This window comes from Ursus arctos, unplaced genomic scaffold, assembly GCF_023065955.2.
Source record: "Ursus arctos isolate Adak ecotype North America unplaced genomic scaffold, UrsArc2.0 scaffold_21, whole genome shotgun sequence".
Lineage (NCBI taxonomy): Eukaryota > Metazoa > Chordata > Mammalia > Carnivora > Ursidae > Ursus > Ursus arctos.
The window spans coordinates 43,467,859-43,491,617 of NW_026622886.1; the positions used below are offsets into that span (position 1 = coordinate 43,467,859).

The 23,759-nt window shown below is 49.1% G+C and overlaps 1 protein-coding gene across 1 annotated transcript in view; it reads right to left on the reverse strand.

The window, feature by feature from the left end:
* Nucleotides 1-412: 412 nt before the first annotated feature.
* RASSF3 (Ras association domain family member 3) overlaps nucleotides 413-23,759 on the reverse strand; it is a 68,502-nt gene continuing 45,155 nt past the window's right edge. The window contains exons 2-5 of the mRNA XM_026500106.4: nucleotides 10,346-10,453; nucleotides 7,902-8,130; nucleotides 6,068-6,177; nucleotides 413-3,143 (exon numbers count right to left, since the gene is read on the reverse strand). Coding sequence (XP_026355891.1) covers nucleotides 2,994-3,143; nucleotides 6,068-6,177; nucleotides 7,902-8,130; nucleotides 10,346-10,453 — 597 coding nt within the window. The 3' untranslated portion in view covers nucleotides 413-2,993. The remainder of the gene's footprint in view (nucleotides 3,144-6,067; nucleotides 6,178-7,901; nucleotides 8,131-10,345; nucleotides 10,454-23,759) is intronic.

The following is a 23,759-nucleotide window of genomic DNA, read 5'->3' on the forward strand; positions in this document are numbered from 1 at the left end:
TCTGTTTCAAGGATAGACCTACAGGCAGGAAGGGAGGTGGAGGGAGAGGATTTCTGAAGAAGGGAGGATACCCTCCCTGCTTTGTTTTGTAGGGGCCACAGGGCGTCCACTTTGTATCAATTCTCTGTTCACATGCTGCCACTTTTGGATGTATGTATATTTCACAATTAAAACAATTGTTTTAGGAATGTGCTGTAGGGGCAGACACTCAGCTAGGGTTTTCTTCCCCAGAGGATAAGACAAAGGAAAAGCAACATTTGGGAGAACAAATGTGCCCCACTCAAGCCTAGTAAATCACTGCGCTCCGGCACATGTCCTCGTGGATCTGCAAAAGCGGCTCGTCCCACTCCTGCGACCTCCTTTTACCTGGCATATTATTATCATAAATAAAAACACATGAACACACATCAGCTAACAACTTCAACTTTTAATAATGGAAACAATTTGCCATTCCAGAAACAACTGCAGGGAAGAAAAATCTTCCCTATAAAAATAAACTCACCAAAATTATAAATATTATAACTTTTTTACTTCTGTGATTTAAAATGCTCCCCTGCAATACTACCCCCTTCATTTAACAACATTCCGGTACCATCACATATTGAAGAGAAAACAGTATTACAGCAAAGCTTCATTTAACATAAGAATTTGTACAATGATTTTTAAAAATCTTTGGCCATAGTGGCCTTTCTTCTTTTATGCATGAAAAATGCTGCTGCAGGAACCAGTGTTTGGGAGAGACCGTCAGTATTCCAAGAATTATATACTGACAGAATTTCAATACAGCAAGTTTTCCAAACTGCAACTTGTAGTGCACACGACAACGAGCGAGGTTCTGGATACTACAGAGGAGGATGCCTATTTTTAGACAATCTACTTCAAGTAAAAAAAAAAAAAAATTCACAGATAACCATCAGCTACTACTTTAGGTTCTAACAGTGTCTTAATCTGAGAAACAAATACTTCACGAAATATAAACTTACTGGGTGGGCAACTGAAAGACCAGGTGGTTGATAACAGTATACTCAAACCCATGCCACAGTCTGAACAGTAAAACCAGCACAAAAATCATGAAGGCATTCCCTGAACAATAAAGGTAAAGTGTTGGGTGACCATGTCACTAAAACCTCATCGATGCACTAAAAAGAAGTTACATGCAAAATTAAACAAGATGTGCCATACATATTTTATAGCTAGTTCTACCTTTTTTTTTCTCCCCCAACTCTCCTTACAAAGCTTAGGAAGGTATGATTGTCTCAGTGACATGTGTGCACAGCAGAACCACCGGGGACGCCTGCCTCCAACAAGACGGGTGCTCTGTGAAAAGGCAGAAGTGCCACCAAGAGGGAAACGGAATTGCAGTAAAGGCACAGTTCACTTAAGAGGCAAAGAAATGAAGCACCTTGGAATTTCAAAAAGAATCCATTAGGTGTCACCAAAGTGTTGACAATTCCTTGGGAATTTATAAACAAAATATATCTAGACTAAAATAGATTATAAGGCCCCTTTAGAACCACAGCACAGCTTTCCTGTTGTTTTCAGATTGACTGCGGCAAAAAATGAGGTTATTTGACCTGCTTTAAGGAAGGCTTCTATTGCACAGGCCTTTCTTTGGTTGGTAGGAACATGCACTGTTATTAAAGCATTTCCAAACAGAACCCCTCTTGTGTGGTCAGCTCAAGGGCGGCTGGGGGCGGGGGGCTCCTCCCTTTCTGGCCACCCTCCTCCTTACAGTCAAGTACTCCTTTTGGAAGGAGGACCTGATGGCACTGGGTCTATAATCCACATCCCTATTCTACTTTATGTAAGAACAGACTGAAATAGAGAAAGGGGAGGGAAAAGGGGAGAGTGGAGGAGGAAGAGGGGAAGGGGAAGAAAAAAGGAAAACGGAAAGAAGGAGAGTGACTGTCACAAAAGGATGCTGTGAGCTCTCTACTTGACAACTCTCCCAGCTAACAGGAAAACAGCCACCCCTACCCAGACTCCTTTTCAACTCAGAAACAGCCAGGGTGGGGGAGACCGGGACCATGAGGCAACAGGAGTTAGCCTTCGGTCATTGCCCCAGCGCCCAGAGAAGCTACTCCGAGAAGGGAGCGCAGGGGCTGGTCCCCAGAGAGGGCAGCCCCCTGCTGCAGGACCCCCACCCCCGTCTCAGTCCACCTGCCCGGACGCTCTGCTCTCTGAGCACCTGCAGACTTCCCAGGTCCTCCCTTTGGTCTAGCTCCTACTTTCTTTGGCTCTGTTCCCACATCTTACTCACCAGCAAATCAAGCAATACTACACAATGGGTTTAACATCTCAAAACCAAATGCTTTCGCTTTCATGTCATAACCAAATACCCCTTTCTCCACGACCATCCACTCCTCACCCAAACCACAGCCCCGCAGAGCTCCCCGCTGCCCCTGGCGCCTTCTTCCAAACTTGCTCTTCGCGTTCTCCGTCAAACTCCTCACCAAACCCTCCACAAAGGCCTCGGAGTTCCCAGCTTCCGGTGCCTTTCAATTCACGTGGATCGCTTCCTCTGACATTTAAAGACAAAAAAAACCGGACAGGTAGTTTCAACATAGGACAAGTATTCAGAGAGATTCCTTGTTAAGCTTTAAAAAAAAAAAAAGAATCATTTGCACATCCTTACGCTTAACTTCATCATCGCATAATTAACTAGAACAAAGGAGTAAAGTAAGAAAACAAACAAAACCCAGAGTCCTGCTTCCAAGCCGGCCAGACGCTCCGAGGAGCCCAGATTCACAGCTTGCCCGGGGGCGGCCCCAGCGCCGTCGGGAACAAGCGGCAGAATCCGGACAGAGGAGGCCGAAGGTGGCCGAAGGTGCGGACGCTGCGTGCCCGGTGGAGGGAACTAGATCTAGGCATCAAGGCGGGGGGAGACCCCAGCATCGCGGGGCAAGAAGAGCGCCCTCCGACAAGAGAGACGCCGGCTGCCGGCCCGTCCGCTGGGCCCGCGCCTCTCGGTCCGAGCGGCAGGGACGCCGCGCTTAGCCGGGTTTCCACACCTCGCCGAGGGCCTCCTCCAGCTTGTGCCGGTAAGCCGCGTAGCGCCGCTTCAGGCCCTGCAGCTGCTCGTCTTCCTCCTTGTCCAGGATCCGCAAGAAATTCTGCAGTTCCGGAAGGCTGAAGGCTTCCCACTGTGCAAGGACACAAGGAGAGATGCCAGGCGCTGAAGTCAGCTGAAGTCAGAACGTAGGCATGCCGGCCTTGAGCACATGGGGGGAGGAGGGCTTCCCTCCCACTCCAGCCCTCCCCCAGCACCCCAGCCCTCCCTCCCGAGGGCACCCAGGCTGGCCCGCACCTCTGCACCACCGCCCCCGCAGCTCTCCACAACAGTCCTCCCTGGTGCCAAAGACCTCAGGGACCTCGGTGTACTAGACAGACGCTTTCAAGGCTGACCGGCCCCCTCTCCACCTGACCACAGAGGCCTCAGAAACCTCTCCCCTCACCCTCTCCCTGCACTCACCACCATCACTGCCACCTTCTCTCACCTCCCACAATCTTACCAGCTCCTAAGCAGCTCTCCAACTGGCCTGCTCTTCTCTACTGCCTCTGCTGCACCCCACTTATTCACCACCCTCTTCTCCAGCCCGGGAGAACCCCGCCCATGACCTCCTTACTCCAGTCTTCCCTTCCCCCATCTATTCCCCAGCAACCAGGCTGAATATCAATACTCTTTGTACAATGCAAACCTAGGCATGCCCCTCCCCTGCTAGAATCCTTCCACGGCATCCCCTGGTTGTTCCTGCTAAGTCTGAAAGACCCTGACCCCTCTAGCTCCCCTCTCTCTGTCCCACTCATTACATTACCCTCAGTAGCTTTACCCATGTTCTCCACTCTGCATGGCAAACGCCTACTCAACCTTCAAGTCTCAGCTTAAACGCCACTTCCTCAAAGAAGTCCTCCATGATTTCCTTCCTCCCTTCCTTCCTTTCCACCCAGGATGAGGTCTATTAGAAGCTCTCACTGAGCAATGGTAGCCCGAATCACAAAGGATTTAAAAATTATGACAATGATTTGCTTAGCATTTCCCTCACCTACACTCTACCTACACTCCAGCTACAGTGCTTCTCACTCTCTGGGCTTTGCCACTTGCCTGAGTCTCTAACTGGTTTCCCCAACAGCACCTGGTACCTCGCAGGCACAGAACAAACATTTGTGGGGTTTAAGAAAAAATTTTTAATTGATCAGTAAAGGTCAAGAAAGGTACCTGGCATCACCAGGGAGGGTTTTGTTTATTTTTTTCAAACGACACATCCTCCCCTTCTAAGACACATCCTCCTCTTCCAAAAGGGGGTCCTGGGCTGAGAATCACTGCCTTGGCCAGGTACAATTTCTTCTTTTTCCTCCCCCAAAGATGTATTTATCAGAGAGAGAGAGAGAGAGCATGAGTGCATGCACACAAGCGGGGGCAGGGCAGAGGGAAAGAATCCCAAGCAGACTCCTGCTGGGTGCGGAGCATTGAGCCCAACGCCCCCAGGCTCAGGCTCACAACCCAGAAACCATGACCCGAGCCGAAATCAAGAGTGGGATGCCCAATGGACTGAGCCACCTACGTGCCCCAGGAACAATCCTGACAGGGAACTCCCAGGGGTGTGGGGAGGAAAGGACCCAAGATAACCTAACACAAGCAGAAGAGATGGAACATATGGAATAACCACCAAGTAGGCACCATGGTAGGCGGCTTTCTGGAGAATTCTGACCTGGTTATTAAAGAAAATAAACATGGAGTAGGAGGGGCACCTGGGTGGCTCAGTCATTAAGGGTCTGCCTTCAGCTCAGGGCGTGATCCCGGCGTTATGAGATCGAGCCCCGCATCGGGCTCCTCCACTGGAGGCCTGCTTCTTCCTCTCCCACTCCCCCTGCTTGTGTTCCCTCTCTCGCTGGCTGTCTCTCTGTCAAATAAATAAATAAAATCTTAAAAAAAAAAAAAAAAAAGAAACATGGAGTAGGAGAACAAAACTTTCTACATCAGAATATTCTGTTAATTAAAACAGCACTGTCTTCCTAGAACTCCCCAAATCAAGCTCCAACTTACAGATCTATAAACAATTTACAAGGCATGTTTATATATATTTTTAATTTGTGACTCAAAACCACCTTTTAACATCTTTAGTCCCACTTTACAGATTTCAAAACTGAGGGCTAAAAAGACGATTTACGCAAGGTCGTGCTCCTAAACGAACAAGAGGAACAGTAGGAAGCGGAGTCCTGGTTTACTAACTTTCAGCGTGGAAACTATTCTCACTGCATCACACAATGTTCTACAAGGACAATTCGTGCCACTTTCCGTTCAGGCAGAAGACGGAGACCAGGGCTTGCAAGATTTAGTCAAGTGCTGTTTTAAAGCTGGCATCTGATCTAGAAGGATGCTATAAAGTGCTTTTTTCCTCCAACTGAACTGGCCTAAATTCAATCCTCCCTGGAGAGAAAATGGCAAATGATGCATATACAAACATAATTTCTAAACCACTCTGGCAAGAAGAAAAGATTCTAGAAAGTTACACGTCTTCCATGGTAAAGAAACTGCATTTTTTTTTTAATTTCATTTTTTGATTGCATTTCCTTTTATATCTCCTTAAACGAATGAGCCTGGAGATGTTAGTAGCAAACATATGGAGAGTATCGACTTTCATATTTAACTGGATGAGGGTAATTTGGAGGTAGGAGGAGTGAAAAGGGCCCTTCGGGTGGGAGGAAGGGTTCTTACTTGCTCTCTCCCCACCTCTGAGAATTATAAACCAAGAGAACAGATATTGTTTAAAAAAAAAAAAAGTTATGTGTGTGTATATATATAGTAGGCTAACTTTGGGTTCGTTTCTGAAATTCGAAAACACACAGAAAGCTGCCCTCCACAGACCAGCTCTCCCCATCCCAAGAGATACAGACAGACAGACAGACAGACAGACAGATGCGCATGCGCAGGCACGCTCTCTTACCTCCTGCTTCTCCCACCCCCAACCCCCAACCCCCGCCCCGGCAGGAATAAAATCACTAGACTAGAGCAGTAGAACAGGGCCAGCTGCTCTACACAGTGAAAGCAAGAATGAACTCAACTCACCTCTCCGATTTCATGTTCACGAAGAACAAAACTCAGTGTGTCTGTTCTGGGCCCAGCTACCAAACGCAGGTAGAGCGGATGTTCCCGGTCCGAGAGCTTACAGGCATAGACTGCGGAAGCAAACAGCCCGTTACAGGGTATTTCCTCGTTCCCTAGACCATACGCCTCGCCTTCCATCCCCTTCTCCAGCTCAAGGCAACAGCCCCATCACCCAGCCACCGAGTCACCGTCGTCCTCCTCCTTCTCCTCCTCCTCTCACCGTGAACAGCCTGCAGGGGAATGAAATCTATGCTATTTCCATTCTAGCTGAAGAGCACTGTGCCCTGATTGAAATGGAAATAATTCTCAAGAATGAATTTAAATGGTATTAGTTAGTCCCAAGATGGGCTTGTAATTCATTCTGCTACTCCTTTTAGAAAGCAATATAAATACACTCACGAAAGCATCTGCAACCCCTCGAAAAAACAGTAAAAATATACCATCCAAAAAACACAAATCAGAGCGAATCTCTCTATAGATTAATTTAGAATTAGGAGCAGCTGCAAAGAAACCAAGGAGTCAGAACGCAGGCTCTGCTGGCTGCAGGCACAGCTGTATGGGTCTCTTGCCACACACACACACACACACACACACACACACACACACAGGGTACTAGCATTGCCTGCCACGTTCAAAGATTCTGCCAGCCACGAGGGTAATATTTCAACAGGGTGCCATCACTGTCCGTCTGGGCAGCTCGAGTGCAGCGGGCAGCCGACGAGGCCGGCAAGATACGATACCATCTGAGCTCCTGTACAGTGCTGTGGTGCTTCTGGATACAACCGCACCCTAGCTACTCATTTCCCTGGAGATGTAAACCCCACACTTCTGAGCCTGGGGACTCCTAAGGGTAGGAACCTTGGCCCATTCCTCTTTGTATTGGGCAGGGCCCAGCCCACAGTCTGGGTTCAAAAAAAAAAAAGTTTGCTCGCTCAGCAACTGGCTGTGTTACATCCCCAAACTGAAGAAAGGAGATTTCTAGCATGTCGACATTATTTCCTCCATTGCTGCTGTAGGCCTTACCCCCAAGAAACAGTTTAAGTAGCCGACTGCCCACACATCTGTACCATTTTCAAAGGAGCACCTGGTGGCTCCCTGAGTCACGGTCGTCCACCACTGGTTATCGATTTCTGCTCAACTACCTGACCTGGACTGCCCCTCAGTTTCACGCCGTTACCGAACATTCTCTTTCCACCCGCTGACTGTGGGTGTGAAGTTCAGACAGGCAGACCCCAGAGGAGAATGCTGTTCACCCACTACGTGCCCCGGGGGGCCGGGTGCCACACTGCCCCAGTGCCATGGCAGGGGAGGCGAGCTCAGGAAACACTAGGGCCCAGGGCTGTGCCAGTGACATCAGTAAGTCTGAAACGTGCAGTAACACACACACGCCTCCCCATCCACCGAATCTCAGAGGAAGCAAGTCCCCCCAGACCACCCCACGTTTAGACGCACATCAAATGTGGACTGTGAGAGTGAAACCCTCAAGCACAGAGGCATTCTTTTCTCTCCGGAAGAGCATCAAAATTAAGGCTTTAAGAAAAAAAAAAAAAATTCAAAGCGATCCCCCCCACCCCGTGCACCCATCGCGTGTGCATGCCTCACAGCGCCTCAGACCCACAGCTGCCCGGCTCAAGAACACGGGATGCCAGGAAACAAGAAGTCAAGTCACGAACGCCATGGCTTCCAGAACCTGGCCCTGGGCTCTGAGATACACACACCCAGCAGCGTTCCTGCTGCTCACGAGGACGAAGATGAAAAAGCAGAGACCACTTTCATCTCAGCCCTGGCGGCGTACCTTGGTCTTCCCTGTGACAACGCTTATAAAGTGCAAACTTGGCAGGGCTCTCGGTCACGAGAAACTTCTTGAGCAGGGCCTCGATCACTTCCCCGACGGTGTTGGTGCTGCTGATGTGAAGCGTGTTCATACAGCCGTTGCTACTGGGAGCCAGTTTCCCAGAAGTCTGTGCGGGTCTGCAAAGCTCCATCTGGACTTGAATGAAGCCAGTGTAAATCCCATTTGAATTCTGAGGCAGGAAGCACAGCACAGTTAGATGGAAGGCGAGACACTCTTTCTCTTGTTCTTTGCTTTGACTGCTCCGTGACAGAACTTCACTCAAGATCGGCCCTGAGGGAAGGATCTGAGGGAGGCTAAGATCACCCCGGCAAAGTGCTTCCAGAGACAGGGTCTGGAGGGCAGATGTGGCGACAGAAGCCTCCTCGGGCTGTGGGGACTGCAGGCCGAGACAGACGCCTCTGAAGCCACATGTGAAAGGTCAGGGCCCGCTGGAGAGGTTACAGTCCACCGGAGCAGAGGCCAGCCAGATCCCAAGACTCACTCATGTGTGGGGGACACGTCGGGGCCAACTGCTCAGAGGAAACACGGGCAGCTGGGGACCAGCTAGGACACAGAAAAGGAGGGTCGTGGGGCGCCGGGCTGGCTCGGTCAGCTAAGCGTCTGCCTTCAGCTCAGATCATGATCTCGGGGACCTGGGAGGGACTCCCTGCATCGGGCTCCCTGCACATGGGAGAACCTGCTTCTCCCTCTCCCTCTGCCCCTGCCCCTCATGCACACACGCCCCTGCTGTGTGCTCTCTCAAATAAAAACAATCTTCAGAAAATAAAGAAAGAAAAGGAAGGTCTCTGGGGGACTTGGAAACACCCAAACAAGCCTGCAGGGGGGTGTACGGGAACAAGCTATCCCATTCCTAGTGGCTATCATGGTATGTTCTAGAGGATCCACTTCACACATCCCACAGCGCGGGGTGCGTGACGATGCATCCCGGGTGCCTCAAGCAGCAACAGTGCAAAACCAGCTAAGGCTGCAATGCAACTACAGATACTGTAAGCACTTGTCTTTTTTGTCTTAACATGGTATTTACACCTCCTTCTATATACTATTTTTACCCGTTTCCCCGAGGTATGCTTCTTATACAAATAAACTGCACATATTTAATACACACAACTTGCTGAGTTTAGCACTTGTCTCAACTGATGGTAGAGACTATTTCTTAATTACCAAAATTAGGAATCATGGTCTAATCTTCACTTTTCCTTTTTACATCCAGGATATTTAGAAAAAAAAAATGCATTCGAATGTTTTATTAAAACAAAGCCTCAGGTGTTATACAGAAATCAGTTAAATTAAAACATAAAAAAACCTCCTTTTTGGTCCATTATCTTTCTTCCTTTCCACAAGATCAATTTACAATACTAATTCACTCGTTCATTCTTGTGGAAAGTATTACACAACACTTCAAATTTCTATTTTTAAAATGAGATGGAAGCTTGCATGTTTTCATCTCCATGAGGGAGGAAAGAAGAACCCATGGCAAGTGGGTATTTCTCCTTTGATGAAACGTGCATCTGAAACAGAATCACTGTTGGAGTAATGAACAATCCCGGGATCACGCGTCCCGCTTCCCCCTTTCGGGGGAGTCCCACTGGCGAGGGATCCTCCATCACAAGGGTTTGTATGTAACGCTCCTCCCCAAAGGTCACAGAATTCAGCAGGGCCTGTTCTAAACGAGTCACCGTGTCCTTTGCTGGACTGTCCGTTCACAGTCAACAGCCTGAGAGGCAGAAGTGCAAGGGCCCCGGAAAGGGGCATCAGGGGACGGCAGGTGCCTCGAGGAAAGTCACCGAACGCGAGGACGAGCAGAGACGCCAGTCCAGGGTGAGGCACATACATACTGCGCTGTTGTTGCTGGCTCTCCTCCTCCTGCCACTAAGCCCTGTGCCCTCGCCCTCCTACACCCTCGCTCCCCACTGAGCTTCAGCGTTCGGTACCACACTGCAGAAGCCCGAAACGACAACGGGGAGGGGGTGAGTACTACAGTCGCCGTCTTCCACGACAACCAGCCGAGAGAAATCTTAGCTCAATTATATTCTATTTCATGGGCATGAAATCCTTTTCCCGACACTTCCAGATTTAATTGCACAAGATAAAACTGACCTAAGCCTTATTAGAATCTGAGTTACCACCTTTGCATTCAACAGGCATCGGCAATACTCAGTGCTACAAATCCTTCAGAGGGATCACAGACACTTTCACAATAAAACTTTAAAGGAGTAACCGACGGGGCGATAAGGCTACTTCGAAATATAGCTTTAATTCGAAAGCTGCAGAAATACGTTTTATTGTCCCGCATACCCTGGCCATCACACTTCTGCAGATGGTAATACCAACAGTTTGTATTTGTCTTGACATCTGTCAGCGCGAACAGTACTACGGGTGCTTACCAAGGTCATCTTCAACTTGTCCGTGACTGCTAGGTTGTATTTATGAACTTTCTCTTTGATTTCCTCTTTGCTGAGGTAATTGTGGGTTTCCTTCTCTTTCTCCACATCCTAGAAGAAAAACAAGCCATGCGACACATGAACGAGCACAGAAAAAAAAGCAGATAAGCCAGGATTCTTTTCACATTCCACACAAGAACTCCGGAGCACTTCACCTTGAAATACGCACACAGGCACGAACACACACGCCCTCTTACTTTCAAATCTCAGGGTCACCCACCAAATATGGCTTTCATTCCTTCAGACTACGTCTTCATGAGGGCTCTATCGAATAAAACTAATCCGTCAGCAGCTAAAAGCAACACTTCGCTTATTATTTTGTAAAACTGTCTTTGCTAAGTTTCCCTTCTGTACAAACACCATTCTCTGAGTACCTGCAAGACTGGACATTTCCATTTTAAACAATATCTATGGACACATACCAACAGCTTCTCTTTAGCACGTTTTATGATCTTTATGGTCTTTACAGCTTTACCATATTCATAAGCAAAAAGCATGGTAGTTAATAATGTTAACCGGCACTCAATGACCTAATTATACACAACTACCAGAAGGTCATTTACCTTCTGAACAAATCATGTCAAGATACAAGTAGCCAAATTCCCCCTGCCCAACCACTCTCACCACCCCCCAACCTCTCCAGGCTCACCCCCGCTCTGACTCTCCACACCGTGGAGAGGATGATATAGTTGAACCCTCTTACCACTGAAGGATTCGTCAATGGTTTACCGTCTGAAGAGCTCAACCAACCCATGACATTATGCAATGGCTAATATGCAATCACAGATGACCAAACCTCAGTGTGCTGGGACCCAGGAAGCCAACTACCCAAGACACCTGCCTTGTGTTGCATTTAATTCCAGTAGACTGGGATATGTCTACTTGGTTAGGCTGTCACATTCCAGTTTCCAAAATAGATCAAGTTCCAAGTAGATTCACCTCCTAGTAGAAACTTAGCTGTTCCATGGCAGCAACTTACCTGAAGCTTGGTCCCAAAGCCTACCAACCTTCAGTAACTCCAGTTCCTGAGACCTGGGCGGGGGGTGGGGGCCTTGTCTGGGAACAACCCAAATAGTTAACAAACCAAACTCGGGACTGCCTGATTGGCTCAGTCGGTTAAGCGTCTACCTTCAGCTCAGGTCATGATCCCAGGGTCTTGGGATAGAGCCCCATGTTGAGCTCCCTGCTCTGCAGGGAGTCTGCTTCTCCCTCCCCCCTCTCCCTCCTGCTCCGGCTCCCTATGCTTGTGATCTCTCTGTCGAATAAATAAATAAAATATTTAAATTAAAAAAAAAAATCAAACTCAGGAGCGCCTGGGTGGCACGGCAGTTGGGCGTCTGCCTTCGGCTCGGGGCGTGATCCCGGCGTTATGGGATCGAGCCCCACATCAGGCTCTTCCGCTATGAGCCTGCTTCTTCCTCTCCCACTCCCCCTGCTTGTGTTCCCTCTCTCGCTGGCTGTCTCTATCTCTGTCGAATAAATAAATAAAATCCTAAAAAAAAAAAAAAAAAAAATCAAACTCAATTTTAATCAGGTCCTCCATGTTGTTTCCACTAACACAAACAGGTCCCCACTGTTCCCGCACTGGATGTTTGAAAACTTAAAGAAAGGCTGCATGGTCACATTCAACCCTGAGAGTAGCAACTTAAAGGGTGAAGGGTCCTAACAATCTTCAAGAGAAAAAGAGGAAGAGCAGCTAATATGGACTGATTTATCCCCCCAATAAAACTTCTGAAGTGTCTCTTTTCGGACGATCCTCGCGGCCACAGGCTACCCAAGCCAGTCTCTGTTCCCATCTTCCCATGGGGAGCTAGTACACTTGCTCTCTCTCGATCAAATAAATAAAATCCAAAAAAAAAGAAAGAAAGAAAGAAAAAACCCAAAACATAAAATGGGTCTTGATTCATTCAGGTGTCAGGTATTTTGAATTCAGAGCCTGCACATAGCGGGAAGCTGACTATACAGGTCAGTAACTTCCCAAGTTCAGCAGCGTCCTAGTGAAGTCGCCCGGCTCAGAGACGCCAGAGAAATACAGAGAGCATGCCCGTTCCCCGGCAGGAGGAGGGAGCCTCAGAGTCCCTTGGGGAGCATTCTGTCTGCCAACATAAAACCCCAAAGCAATCCTATTTTTGGTGTCACTGGTTAGGAAAGGAGAAAAAAAAAAAAGCTGTAGATTAAAATAACCTTTCAGAAGCTTCGATGGCTATTTCTAAGGAAATTAAAAACATACATTGCACCTCTCTGCTTGCCCGGCTCTTTCGATCCAAATTCACTGGCCACCAGCCACAGCTAAAAGAGATAATGAGGCTTTGTTCCGATGTTCATTTTTCAATACAGACTGTCCAAAGGCTCTCCAAAGCAAAAACTAAGAAGTGGACAGTAAGAGGTCTCCACTTCACAAGTGTGAGATGTGGCCCCGACAGGGCACGAGGGCGCTGGGACAAGGAAGCCCAATTCCAGCCAGGCCAGGGCTCTGACCCAGCATCTGTAGCCCACTAATCCGGTGCCCTCGGCTCACTGACCCAAGGGCACTCCCCTCACTTCGTATCAAATAAAAAGGACCAGAGTGAATCATCTTGAAGGTGCTTCCTGGCCTAACATGTGACCTATGGAGCAAGATGGTTCCCTTTAAGGAATCAAGGCAACCAAAGCCCCCCATGAAAAATGTACCCTCCCCCCCAAAAAAAAGTACAAAATGGGGCACCTGGGTGGCTCAGTCAGTTAAATGTCCTCTTGATTATGGCTTAGGTCATGATCTCGGGGTCGGGAGATCCAGCCCCACATTGCTCCCCACGTGCAGCCTGCCTGAGATACTTCCACTCCCTCCTTCTGTTCCTCCCCCGCACCCCTCTCTCTAAAATAAATAAAATTTTTAAAATGAACAAAACAGCTAACTGCACAAATACGGTAGCGTATGTCCACCCTAGGGCTTACTACCGAAATAAGATGAGAAGCCTGAGAATGAAAAGAAGAAGGGATAGAGTGATTACGAACAAAGAGGCAGGGTCAAGTCAATTTAGTGAATGCCTTTTTTTTTTTTTTTTTTTTTAAGAATTTATTTTTAAGCAATTTCTACACCCAGCGTGGAGCTCCTCCTCACGTCAGCCTTCCCAGAAGCCTGAGGGAAATGGAAGGAGCTGGCAGGTCTGGAAAGAGAACCTTACCCTGGATCACCCACATAGGCGTAACTGAGACATGCCTGTGTAACAACTATCCTTCCTTCTCAGAGATTAAAAACCAAGGAAACCATAAGGAGCAGTAACAGAAAAGAAGTGGCCCCAAGGACCTTCAAGATCTTTTCAAGGAAGAACACCCTGTTATTAAAGGATCAACTGGAAAGTAGATCCCCGAGAAGCAGCTAACACCTTAAAAGGCTGGGACCCGGATTTTTTTTTTTTTTTTTTTTTTTGGAGCTGTAACTGACACACAACACTGTATCTGTTTTAGGGGTACTGCAGAAGGATTGGACATACTGTGAAACGATGACCACAAGTTAGCAGGCCTTATCAACTCACATATTACAATTTCTTTTTCCTGTGATGAGAACTTTCAAGATCTCCTCTCTTACTCGACCCCGTACTGTGAAGTCGACTGACACAGCACTTGCGCACCTCGGCCACACACCAAGGCCTGCGCCCTGAGTAAATATTTACTGAGTGTCTGCTGTGTGCCAGGCCCTCGCCCGAGCGCGGGGACGGCAGGCGCCACACCTCCACCATCTCGGCGCTCCCTGTCGGGCACAGGCTGAGTAGGAGTGAGGAAGGTCGAGGGGAAAAGGCTTCTGAAACGGTAACTTAGCAGCTTCTGGGTGAAGGAGTTTGAAAGCAGGGGGAAAGGCACAGAGGTAATGAGCTCGGGCCCTGGAGTGGAGAACACTGGTTTCTTTTAGTGTCAGAACTGGAGGAAGGCTCTAGAGCTGGAAAACCTCCCAAGTTTTACCCCTTTAAAATTAAGAGACCCTCCCCTTTCCTCTCCCATAGGGAAGAAGCCTCCTGCCCATCCTCTGAATGCAATGCCTTTGGGAAGACGGCCTTATGGGTGAGAAGGAGAAAAAACATGCAATCCAGAAGGAAGAGAGCAGGTACAAGGGCCAAAAGGTGAAAAAGAAGGAGGGGTTTTTCAAAACCTGTGTGGCAAGCACAGGAGAGATCTTGAAAACAGTACAGACGTAACCTCGACCTGCGCTGGCAAGGACAGGAAACACATGGGGCGCAGCCGTCTGAATGTGTCCTTACTGCTCCCGGCGCCACACCCAGGTGTGCCTGCTCCGGCAGTCCCAGATCCTCTCTTTTACAGGCCACTTATCTTTTATAGGCTTCCAAACCTCCAGAATCCCCCTTCTTCCAGAAAATGATAAACCTTGCCCTCTCCTCTAGTGTTTTCATCCAGCAAGCCCGGGGGCTGCTCTGGGGTTTGCCTGGTTCCTGGGTGGGGTGTCACAGGGCTGCTGCTTCCCCGTCAACCTCCCCCCACAGGGCCCCACCCTGCTCACAGCCGGTGTCCTCAGCGCAACAGGCCGTCCCAGGTTCAATCCAGACCTCCAGACTGCCCTTCCAACGCCCTTTACAACTGGGCCAAGGGTCTGAGAGTTGTTTATGCCCTTCTGGCTGTAACTTCTCTGGAACTCGAAATTTTATCTCAATATTTTAAGTTAAAAATCTAACAATAATAACAAGATAAAGCGACCAAAGGACCGGCTCCCGGGTGCGAGTGAGAGGTGGCCTCCGGCTCCTGCCCCACTGTGGCCCACCTCTGAATCACTGGTGCTAGCTTGGGGACCAAAGGCAAGCTATTTAACCCGTCGGAGTCTGTTTTCTCATCTCTGAAACATGTGCAAACCAATACATACTTTATGGAGCGGCTACGAAAATACAACACAACTCATTATTCAACAATTCTGAGTGCCCACTGGCGCCCGGCCCGGTGCCAAGCGCTTAAAGCTAGGACACAGCTGTGGCAGCTGCCTCTCTGCATCTTCGTGGCCGGCAGCCTCGTGGACTCTGTCCTACTCCCGCCCCACTCCCCGGCGTGTTTTCTTTAAAAAAATAAAACGACAGTCCCTTTGAAAAATGCAACTAGCCCAGATTCTGAGTGGAGGACAATGGGTGCACAGCTCCTGACGCCGATGGCTCAGGGAACAGCGTCCATACGTCTCCGTGGCTGGGCCCAGCGCCCCCAGACTCCTGGCCAGGTGCAGGGGCGAGCCTGTGTCGGCGTTCAAGGGTAATGGACCAGACCAACAGGTGTGTCCTCGAACTGAGGTGGGATTCCAAACTCATGAGTTCCTACTTTCAATCGCATCTTCCAGCTGTTCACCTGATGATGTCCCCAACAGACCGAGAGACCCAGGGCGCTACCCGGAGGACAAGCGCCCGTCCTGGTCCAGAATGAAACACCAGGTACTGCCCTGTCTCGGGACACGGGGCCCTTGCTGCAAATGGAATGGAGGCTGGGCCAGCTCAGGTGGAAGGGAGCCTTGATCACGACTTCTTTACAAGTCCTCCTTCCAGACCCTGCTCCAACAAAGATAGCAAATGAAGTGCTGTGGACCTCACCAAAAACGAAGAATCTTCTCTGGGAGACAGCTTTCCCCCGCCGTCACGGGAAGACCCAGCAGAAACCAACACAGGTCTGCATTTAAGCCCAGCAGTAAGCAAGTCCTCTCCAGCAGCTAGTGAGCAAGCAGCTTGGGGGCTCAAAAGAAACCCTCCACAGGTCAAGTTAGATGCTGCTGAACTACGTGTTAGCAGGAAAAACTGTCCTGAAGGGTCTTTCCAGTGTGCACAGTGGAACCCCTGTGATGGCGACAGGACAGAATCTCACACGGAGCTAAACCCCCAGAGAGGGGCTTTTCGGCTGGGAGCATGTTCTGGGCGTGACAAGGGCCACAGGGGACAGCTTTGCACTTGCATTCGATGCCTGCCAGACGTTCTTCACTTTTGGTTCCACAACCTCAAAGACTTAAAAGTAGGCAGAGATGCTGAGGGAGCCCAGAAAGTTCTCCAGTTAGGATCAGCATTGCTGATACACCAGCGCCGTCCCACAGCGTCTTCTGCAGGGAGGGAGAGGAGCCAGAGCCATGCTGCCCAAAAGAAAAGTCACCAGCCACGTGTGGCATGTGAGCACTTGCAACGAGAAACTGCATTGTCACTCTTCTTTAACTGTAAATAATTTAAACGTAAACAGTTACGTGTGGCTCGCAGGCTCAACCGGACAACGTGAGTCTAGACCGTAGCGTGCACAGGTGTAAGCGAGGAACGAGGTGGGGGGAAGCTGCAAGAGAGCAGGGTAAAACGCTATGCTCGAGTCAGAGACAACTGGGTTCTGGAGCCAACAATATGCTATTCCTGAGGGAAAGAATAGGAACACTTGCTTCTGGGGTGCTTCATGCTGCTGTTCTTGACCTTAAAAGTACAGGGTGCTGCTCACTGCCACGTTCTCACGGCACCAGTGTGGACAATCGGCTGGGAGCCACGACTAGAGACTCACGCTTATCTTGGGGAACGGCCATGGCATGCTGATTCATCCTGGCCAGTCCTGAGCTTTTCCCCCTGCCAGATGGGAAGAGTTTAAAAACAGTGGGATATAGAGCTGGGGCTCTGTTTTCCTCTAGGTGAGGGTTCAGGGACTCACCTTGCCCACATTCAGCTTACAAACTACAGGCTTCTGTGCAGCCATAAAAGATGTCTGCTGTTCATGTTTCCAAGAGCAAAGAAAGAGGAAGAGGAAGACTGTCACAGCCCCCTCCCCCTCCTCGTACGGAGAGAGGCATCAGTGCCATCTCAGGGTAGGAAAAGCAGACGGCAAAGGGGGCAGCTGAGAGGACGAGGGCAATGGGCACAGAGCCCCCGCGACACCCCCAGGGAACACTGCTCCTCCGGGATGTTCTGTGGACAGAAAGGGTGCTCACTGTACCTCCTCCTCTCCCTCTCCCACCCCCCTCGGCGAGCCCCAAAGCACTTCAGAGTGCTACAGGATCTGAGAAGACCCGCAAGTTAGAAGAAAATAAACGCGTATCAGCACACAGCGGGAAACTAAGAAAACAGACCCGTAATGATGTTTTAAGTATGAAATTCATTCTTAGGAACAGATGGGTACATTATATAAGAACAGATATTTCTTTCATTAATTATTCATTTAGTGAGTGGATCCTGTATTCATTCAGGGATATTAGCAGACCCAAACCACATCTGTCAAACCTGACAATTTTAAACCACCTCTTTGTCTCAAGGCTACTTGTTTAACAACAAAGAGAACAGCAGAAGGGAGTCTAGGTGGGTGTTTTGGAGGACTTTTTTTTTTTAATGGACTTCAAAAATAGAACCAGGCTGCAACCTTATAAGGACGGAGCACTGTACTAGGCCTCTCTTCCATGCACTTGGGAGAGAGGTCACCAAGAGCCATCTACTGCCTTTATATGCTCCCAGCCTCACTCCTACCACTCAGCCACACTAGACTCCCCCCTGAGAGCCCGTGTGCACACACCACTCTGCTCCTCACCTCCTGGGGAAGCCGTCCCAGCCACAGGAGCCCTCACTTCCTGTCTCAGGAGCCCCGAGGCTGCCCCCGTCCAGGCAGATCTCGCATCTGCGGCACCTGGTGGGCTGCTTCCTGTGTTTACTTCTGCCTCCCCATAACCTGACAGCAAGTTTAAACCTTCCACTCCGAGCACAGTCCTGGGCCCAGCCCGGGGCTGGAAGGCGGCTGTCAACGGCTCACGTCCATCCGGTCACAGAGCCCCCATCTACAGACTGCATTTGCAAGCCACCCTTGCTTTTGTACAGCTTATCAAATCTGCGGGAGGTTTTTGGTTTGCTTCTCGAAACTCAATGAATCTGCAAGGGCACACAAAAGGCCTTTGTAAGACCAGAAACCAGGCTGTATACGCTTCTGTTCCCCATCTGCACCATCAAAGGCGCGAGTCCTTCAAAGCATGCCCCGTACTACCTCACACACGCGGGGCAGTGAGAGCAGGCACGGGCCCAGGGTGTTAATAAGATTAATTGCAGTTGTGATCTGCATGAAGCGAGCTTCATCTGGGCCTTCCATGACCTCACTTTCTAAAGCCCTTGGTTACCAGTCCACAATACCCTATATGGTTGTGCTTTCAAAACCGGGTCGTGTGCCAATCGTCGGACAGCCACTCGTTTGTTTGGAGTCAGAAAACAAGCTTGGAGGGGGACCCGTCTCTGCAGAGTGCCCCCGCTGCAGAGCCCAACCTCAAGGCGTACCAGATTACACTCGGACTCCCGAATCCCAGTTCCACATGTTTTCAAAGGAGTCCATTAAGATGCGGTTCATTTCTGAAAGGCGATACATTTTCACAACTGGTGTAACTTTCTCAAATTCCAGGTGAGCTGGGTGACAAAGGAAGGAAAGATTATTAGGGGCCTCAGAGACAAGCACATCCAAATCCAGCTAATCAGCTTTGATAATTAGCAAAAGAATGTGGCCACAGGTGAGTCAGCTGGCCCGCCTCTCTGAGGTTTCGGTCTGAACAGGAGAAGCAGTGGGTTCTTGGGTTTCCAAAGGAAGGCGTGTCCTCAAGGACAGCTTCCCTGCTTATGATGAGAGCTTTGGACTATGGTCCCTGTCCTTTACAGCAATGAGTTTTCTAATATTTTTTTTATTTATGGAAGTAATCTCTACACCTAATGTGCGGTTTAAACTCATGACCCCAGGGGCGCCTGGGTGGCACAGCGGTTAAGCGTCTGCCTTCGGCTCAGGGCGTGATCCCGGCGTTCTGGGATCGAGCCCCACATCAGGCTCCTCCGCTATGAGTCTGCTTCTTCCTCTCCCACTCCCCCTGCTTGTGTTCCCTCTCTCGCTGGCTGTCTCTATCTCTGTCAAATAAATAAATTAAAATCTTTAAAAAAAAAAAAATAAACTCATGACCCCAAGATTAAGAGTTGCACGCTCTCCTGACTCAGCCAGGCGCCCCAGTTTACTAATATTCTACCTCCACCACCGCCCTAAATCAAGTACCTACAATGTTAAGTCCACTGAGTACTAGGAAAATCAACTGGAAAAATAATCTAAGCAATCACTGAGAAGCCAGGAGGGAAGGGAGAAAGATACCACACTGGTAAGTGGTGACATAGTGTCCATCCTGAATTCCAGATGAGAATATCTCACCGCTCACAACTCGAGGCTCATCCAGCAGCCACGGCCTCTGGCTAAGAGCAACGGGCTCTGGAGCCACAGTCCCAGTCCAGGTTAGCCCGGGGATGCCACAGGCTCTTGCAGGTCAGGTCTGTTGACCTCCCCATCCTTTGATTGGTTATGGAACCTTTGAACCTTGGCTATAAGGGGAGGGAGGTCCCAGAGAAAGGAAATGAGCAGCCTCATCTGGAGGTGAGCCAGACAGGAAGCGTGGGGGAATGCTGCAACAACCAGGAGGAGGCAGGTGGAGCCCATCTGGGAAGCTGAGCAGGCTCTGGGTTGCTCCAACCCCACCAAGCGCAGGAATGTGAAAAATCAAGGGCAGAGGCTTGCAAGCAAGTAAGAGTCATCACCTAATTTGAACGGAGAACAGAGTCTTTCAAGAAAATTAGAAATGTCTATGGGCCAGGACTCCCCAAAAAAATTATCAGAAGCAAGCTTCTCCAAAAGATACTTGGTGTTCCTCCTTGCCAATTATAATATGGAGTCTAAGTTACCACCACATTACAAAAAAAAAAAAAAAAAGATGTGAAAGCAACTTAAATTCTACATTTTCAGGCAACACAGAGTTAAAAAGTGTGGATGACAGCAATTTGTTGAGGGCAATGTCCAGGAAGTCAATTTTTTTTTTAAAGATTTTATTTATTTATTCAACAGAGATAGAGACAGCCAGCGAGAGAGGGAACACAAGCAGGGGGAGTGGGAGAAGAAGAAGCAGGCTCATAGCGGAGGAGCCTGATGTGGGGCTCGATCCCATAACGATCCCATAACGCTGAGATCACGCCCTGAAGCAAAGGCAGACGCCCAACCACTGTGCCACCCAGGCGCCCCCAGGAAGTCAAATTTAACTCCTTAAGGCCTGGATTTCTAAATACTCAATTCTTACTCATTGCAGCCTTAGTAATGCACTAGTCCAAACATACTTGTAAAGTTCGCTCTCACACCATCGGATGTACAGAGGTGGCACCATGAGAAAAAGGGAAAGAATCATCAGTCCTTTTAGGCCAGATGTCAGGACCAGGAAAGATTTTCGTTATTCAAAGGTGAAAGTCCGAAGGGGGCCACAAGGGTTAAAACTGTTTTCTAGCACTCTTGTTCCCATTCATTCACTCCACTCCCTTTCCTGAAGTATCCTCCCCTACACTCCACTAATGGCTGCTCTTTTGAATAAGTTTGTTCACAGCCCTTAAAAGACTTGACTGAAGTTACCACGTGTAGAAGGCCTCATTCTTCCACACCACAGGCAATACACGATGAAGGACAGAGAGAGAGTCTCCACTGCTGCCCTCTGTTCTCAGAAGACATCTCCACGCCCAGCTTTACCCTGTCAGGGTTTCTTTTACGAATGCAGCCCCAGGTGTTGGTTTTATCTGAGGAACCACCTTTATCTTCCTACCCAGAAGGTGAAAGTACTTCATAGTTAAGTAAAAAGATAGAGCAATTCAAATAAAAATCAGGTGAATTATTACCCTGAAGGGCTTCACATAAGCAATTCGTAAAGATAACTTTTTTCTACAGAAATCCTCTCCTGGGGCGCCTGGGTGGCGCAGTCGTTAAGCGTCTGCCTTCGGCTCAGGGAGTGATCCCAGGGTCCTGGGATGGAGCCCCGCATCGGGGGCTTCCTGCTCCACTGGGAGCCTGCTTATCCCTCTCCCACTCCCCCTGCTTGTGTTCCCGCTCTCGCTGGCTGTCTCTGTCAAATGAATTAAATCTTTAAAAAAAAAAAAAAAAAGAAAGAAAGAAATCCTCTCCTGCCCTCCTGCTTAGTCGTAGATGGGGTGAGAAATACAAAAGTCATAGGAAGCCTGTCAGGGATACAAGGCTGGTCACAGTGAGCGGCTTGGGTGAGTTACGTGACACCCAAACTCACTCCAAGAGCAGAAGAGAGACCAGGGAGGGAGAATCCCCTCCAAGAAGCCCAAGGGCCTGGCCCACCCTCACCCAGGCCAATCCCAGCCCAGACCTGCTGCCTTGAGAGTTCTAGCAATTCCAGAAACAAACAGCTGAACTTCCCCAGCACTTAGGGGAGGAAAAAAGGTCTTCTCAATATACCTCCCCCATTCTGTTTCCCTTTCCTTTCGGGCCACTCTTCCAAAACCAGACAGCAGAATTAGCCAACCCAAATCCCTGGGAGGGGCTGAGGAGGGGAGGAAGGTGACAGGAGCTGCACTTCGTGAATCTCATCACCAAACTCCAGACGCTTCGCCACCCCCTTCACAACCTGACTCTGAATTCTTACAATAACCCTATAATTGGGTACCACTATTATCCCTATTTTGCAAATAGGAAAATGGAGGCTTACAAGGATGTGCAGTTAGTGCAGAAGCTAAGTAAGGTTCATACTGGGTCCATTTGATTCAAAACCCCTCACGAGGCCAAGAAAGCAGGAGGAGGAAAGAACCAACCATGTGCACTGCTGGCTTCTGGAGGCTTAGCTGTTTTGAAACACTGTATTCAACCTAAATTTTGCAGGGGGAGGCACTAACACAACTAACAATTTAGTAGAGAGTTCGTTATCTGGGAGCACCTGGATGGCTCAAGTTGGTTAAGCACCCAACTCCCGATCTCAGCTCAGGTCTTGATCTCAGGGTCATGAGTTCAAGCCCCTGTGTTGGAAAGAGAACGAATTAGTAATCTGGCCAGGACCACACAGAATTAGTTTAAAAATTAGAGACTGTATTCCCAGCTTAAGGAAATAGCTAAATAATACTTTCAAATCTCAGAGGGACCCTACAGGAGCTGTTAACATGAACCTTACAGGAGAGTCTTTCATAGGAATAGCAGGGGGGTAAAAATCAGAGGAGAAACTGTACATCCAGTATGACAGACTACGTGCCCAGTCGGACCACAAGCCCAAAATGGCGTCGCTTGTGCTAAGCCCAGATCTCCAAACAAAGATTTACTACCTAACTTACAGTTTCAGCCTCCCCCAGGAGTGGAGCCTCAAACCAGTCCATTTGGAATCACCTGGTCAGCACTAGTGAGGTCATCAGCCTGAGAGATCCCTTCTGTCCCCTAAAGGAAGGTGACCTTGCCATAATCTCTCTGCTTTTGTACTTCCCAGTCATTGTTCCATGTGCCCTGCGTGCACCTCCCCCCCCCCCCAAAAAAAATCTTTCGCTTTGTACAGCTCTTCAGAGCTCCTTTCTGTCAGATGGGATGTGCTGCCCGATCCATGAATCATTGACTAAAGCCAATAAGATCTTATAAAATTTACTCAGCTGAATTTTATCTTTTGACATGCCCAAAGACTAGAAAGAAATATTCCAAAATGGTAACAGTGCTCATGCCAGACTGGTGAGATTGGAGATGGTTTCTCTTTCCGCACAAAACTTCTACAAATTTTTCAAAAACTGCTCCGGAAGTCTGTATGACTGTTAAAGCAGGGATAGAAAAGACTTTCACATATTAAAAAATTAGAAATAACCTTAAAAACAAAAGTAAACACAAAGCAATTCGGCACTTCAGCATAAATGGACACACTGCTGTGCTGACCCCGCGCAGGGGGGCAGGCCTCCTTCAGCTAAACAACCACGACAGGAAGACCAGGGACCAGGGCAGGAGGCTGCCACCTGCCCCGCAGGCCTGCCGCCCTCCCAGAAGCCAGCAGGGAAGCTGTGGGGAGAACCGGCCAGAGTCCTCGGTAAAAAATAGGCCCTTGTGGTCTGGGAAATAGAAGAGCCTCTCCAACCACGTAAAAACAAAAACAAAAAACTGCTATTGCCAAAGACTGCCAAAAGGAAAGACGGTTTTTAACATCACCCTCTCACGTCAACCAATTTAAAAATTAAAAGCTACCCTCCCCAAAACTGCCCTGGAAACTGAGCTGCCAGTAAGGGGGGGGGTGCTCATGGGGGGGGGGGGTGTTTACAGCATTTGAAAGTGTCTTTGTTGTGCAGGAGTGTTTGTGTTGCTGGTGTAACCCGGAGGGTTCACACACCCTCCAGCCCTGTTTCCCCTCCAGGCTCCGCAGGAAGTCCCAGGCCCGCAGGAAGTGCCCTCCCTCCTGCCCCACCTTTCCTCAGCCACCCGCCCGGGGGTCGGGCCAGCACAGCCTGGGGGGCGGGGGAGGGGGTCTCTGCGGGAGCTGGAAACACACTAAAAGCAAAAGGCGGGCTTGAGGTGGAAAGAAGAGAAATGGAAGGTCATTTAATGAACGTGTGAGCGTTAGGGTTTGAGGCAAACGTGTGTGGGT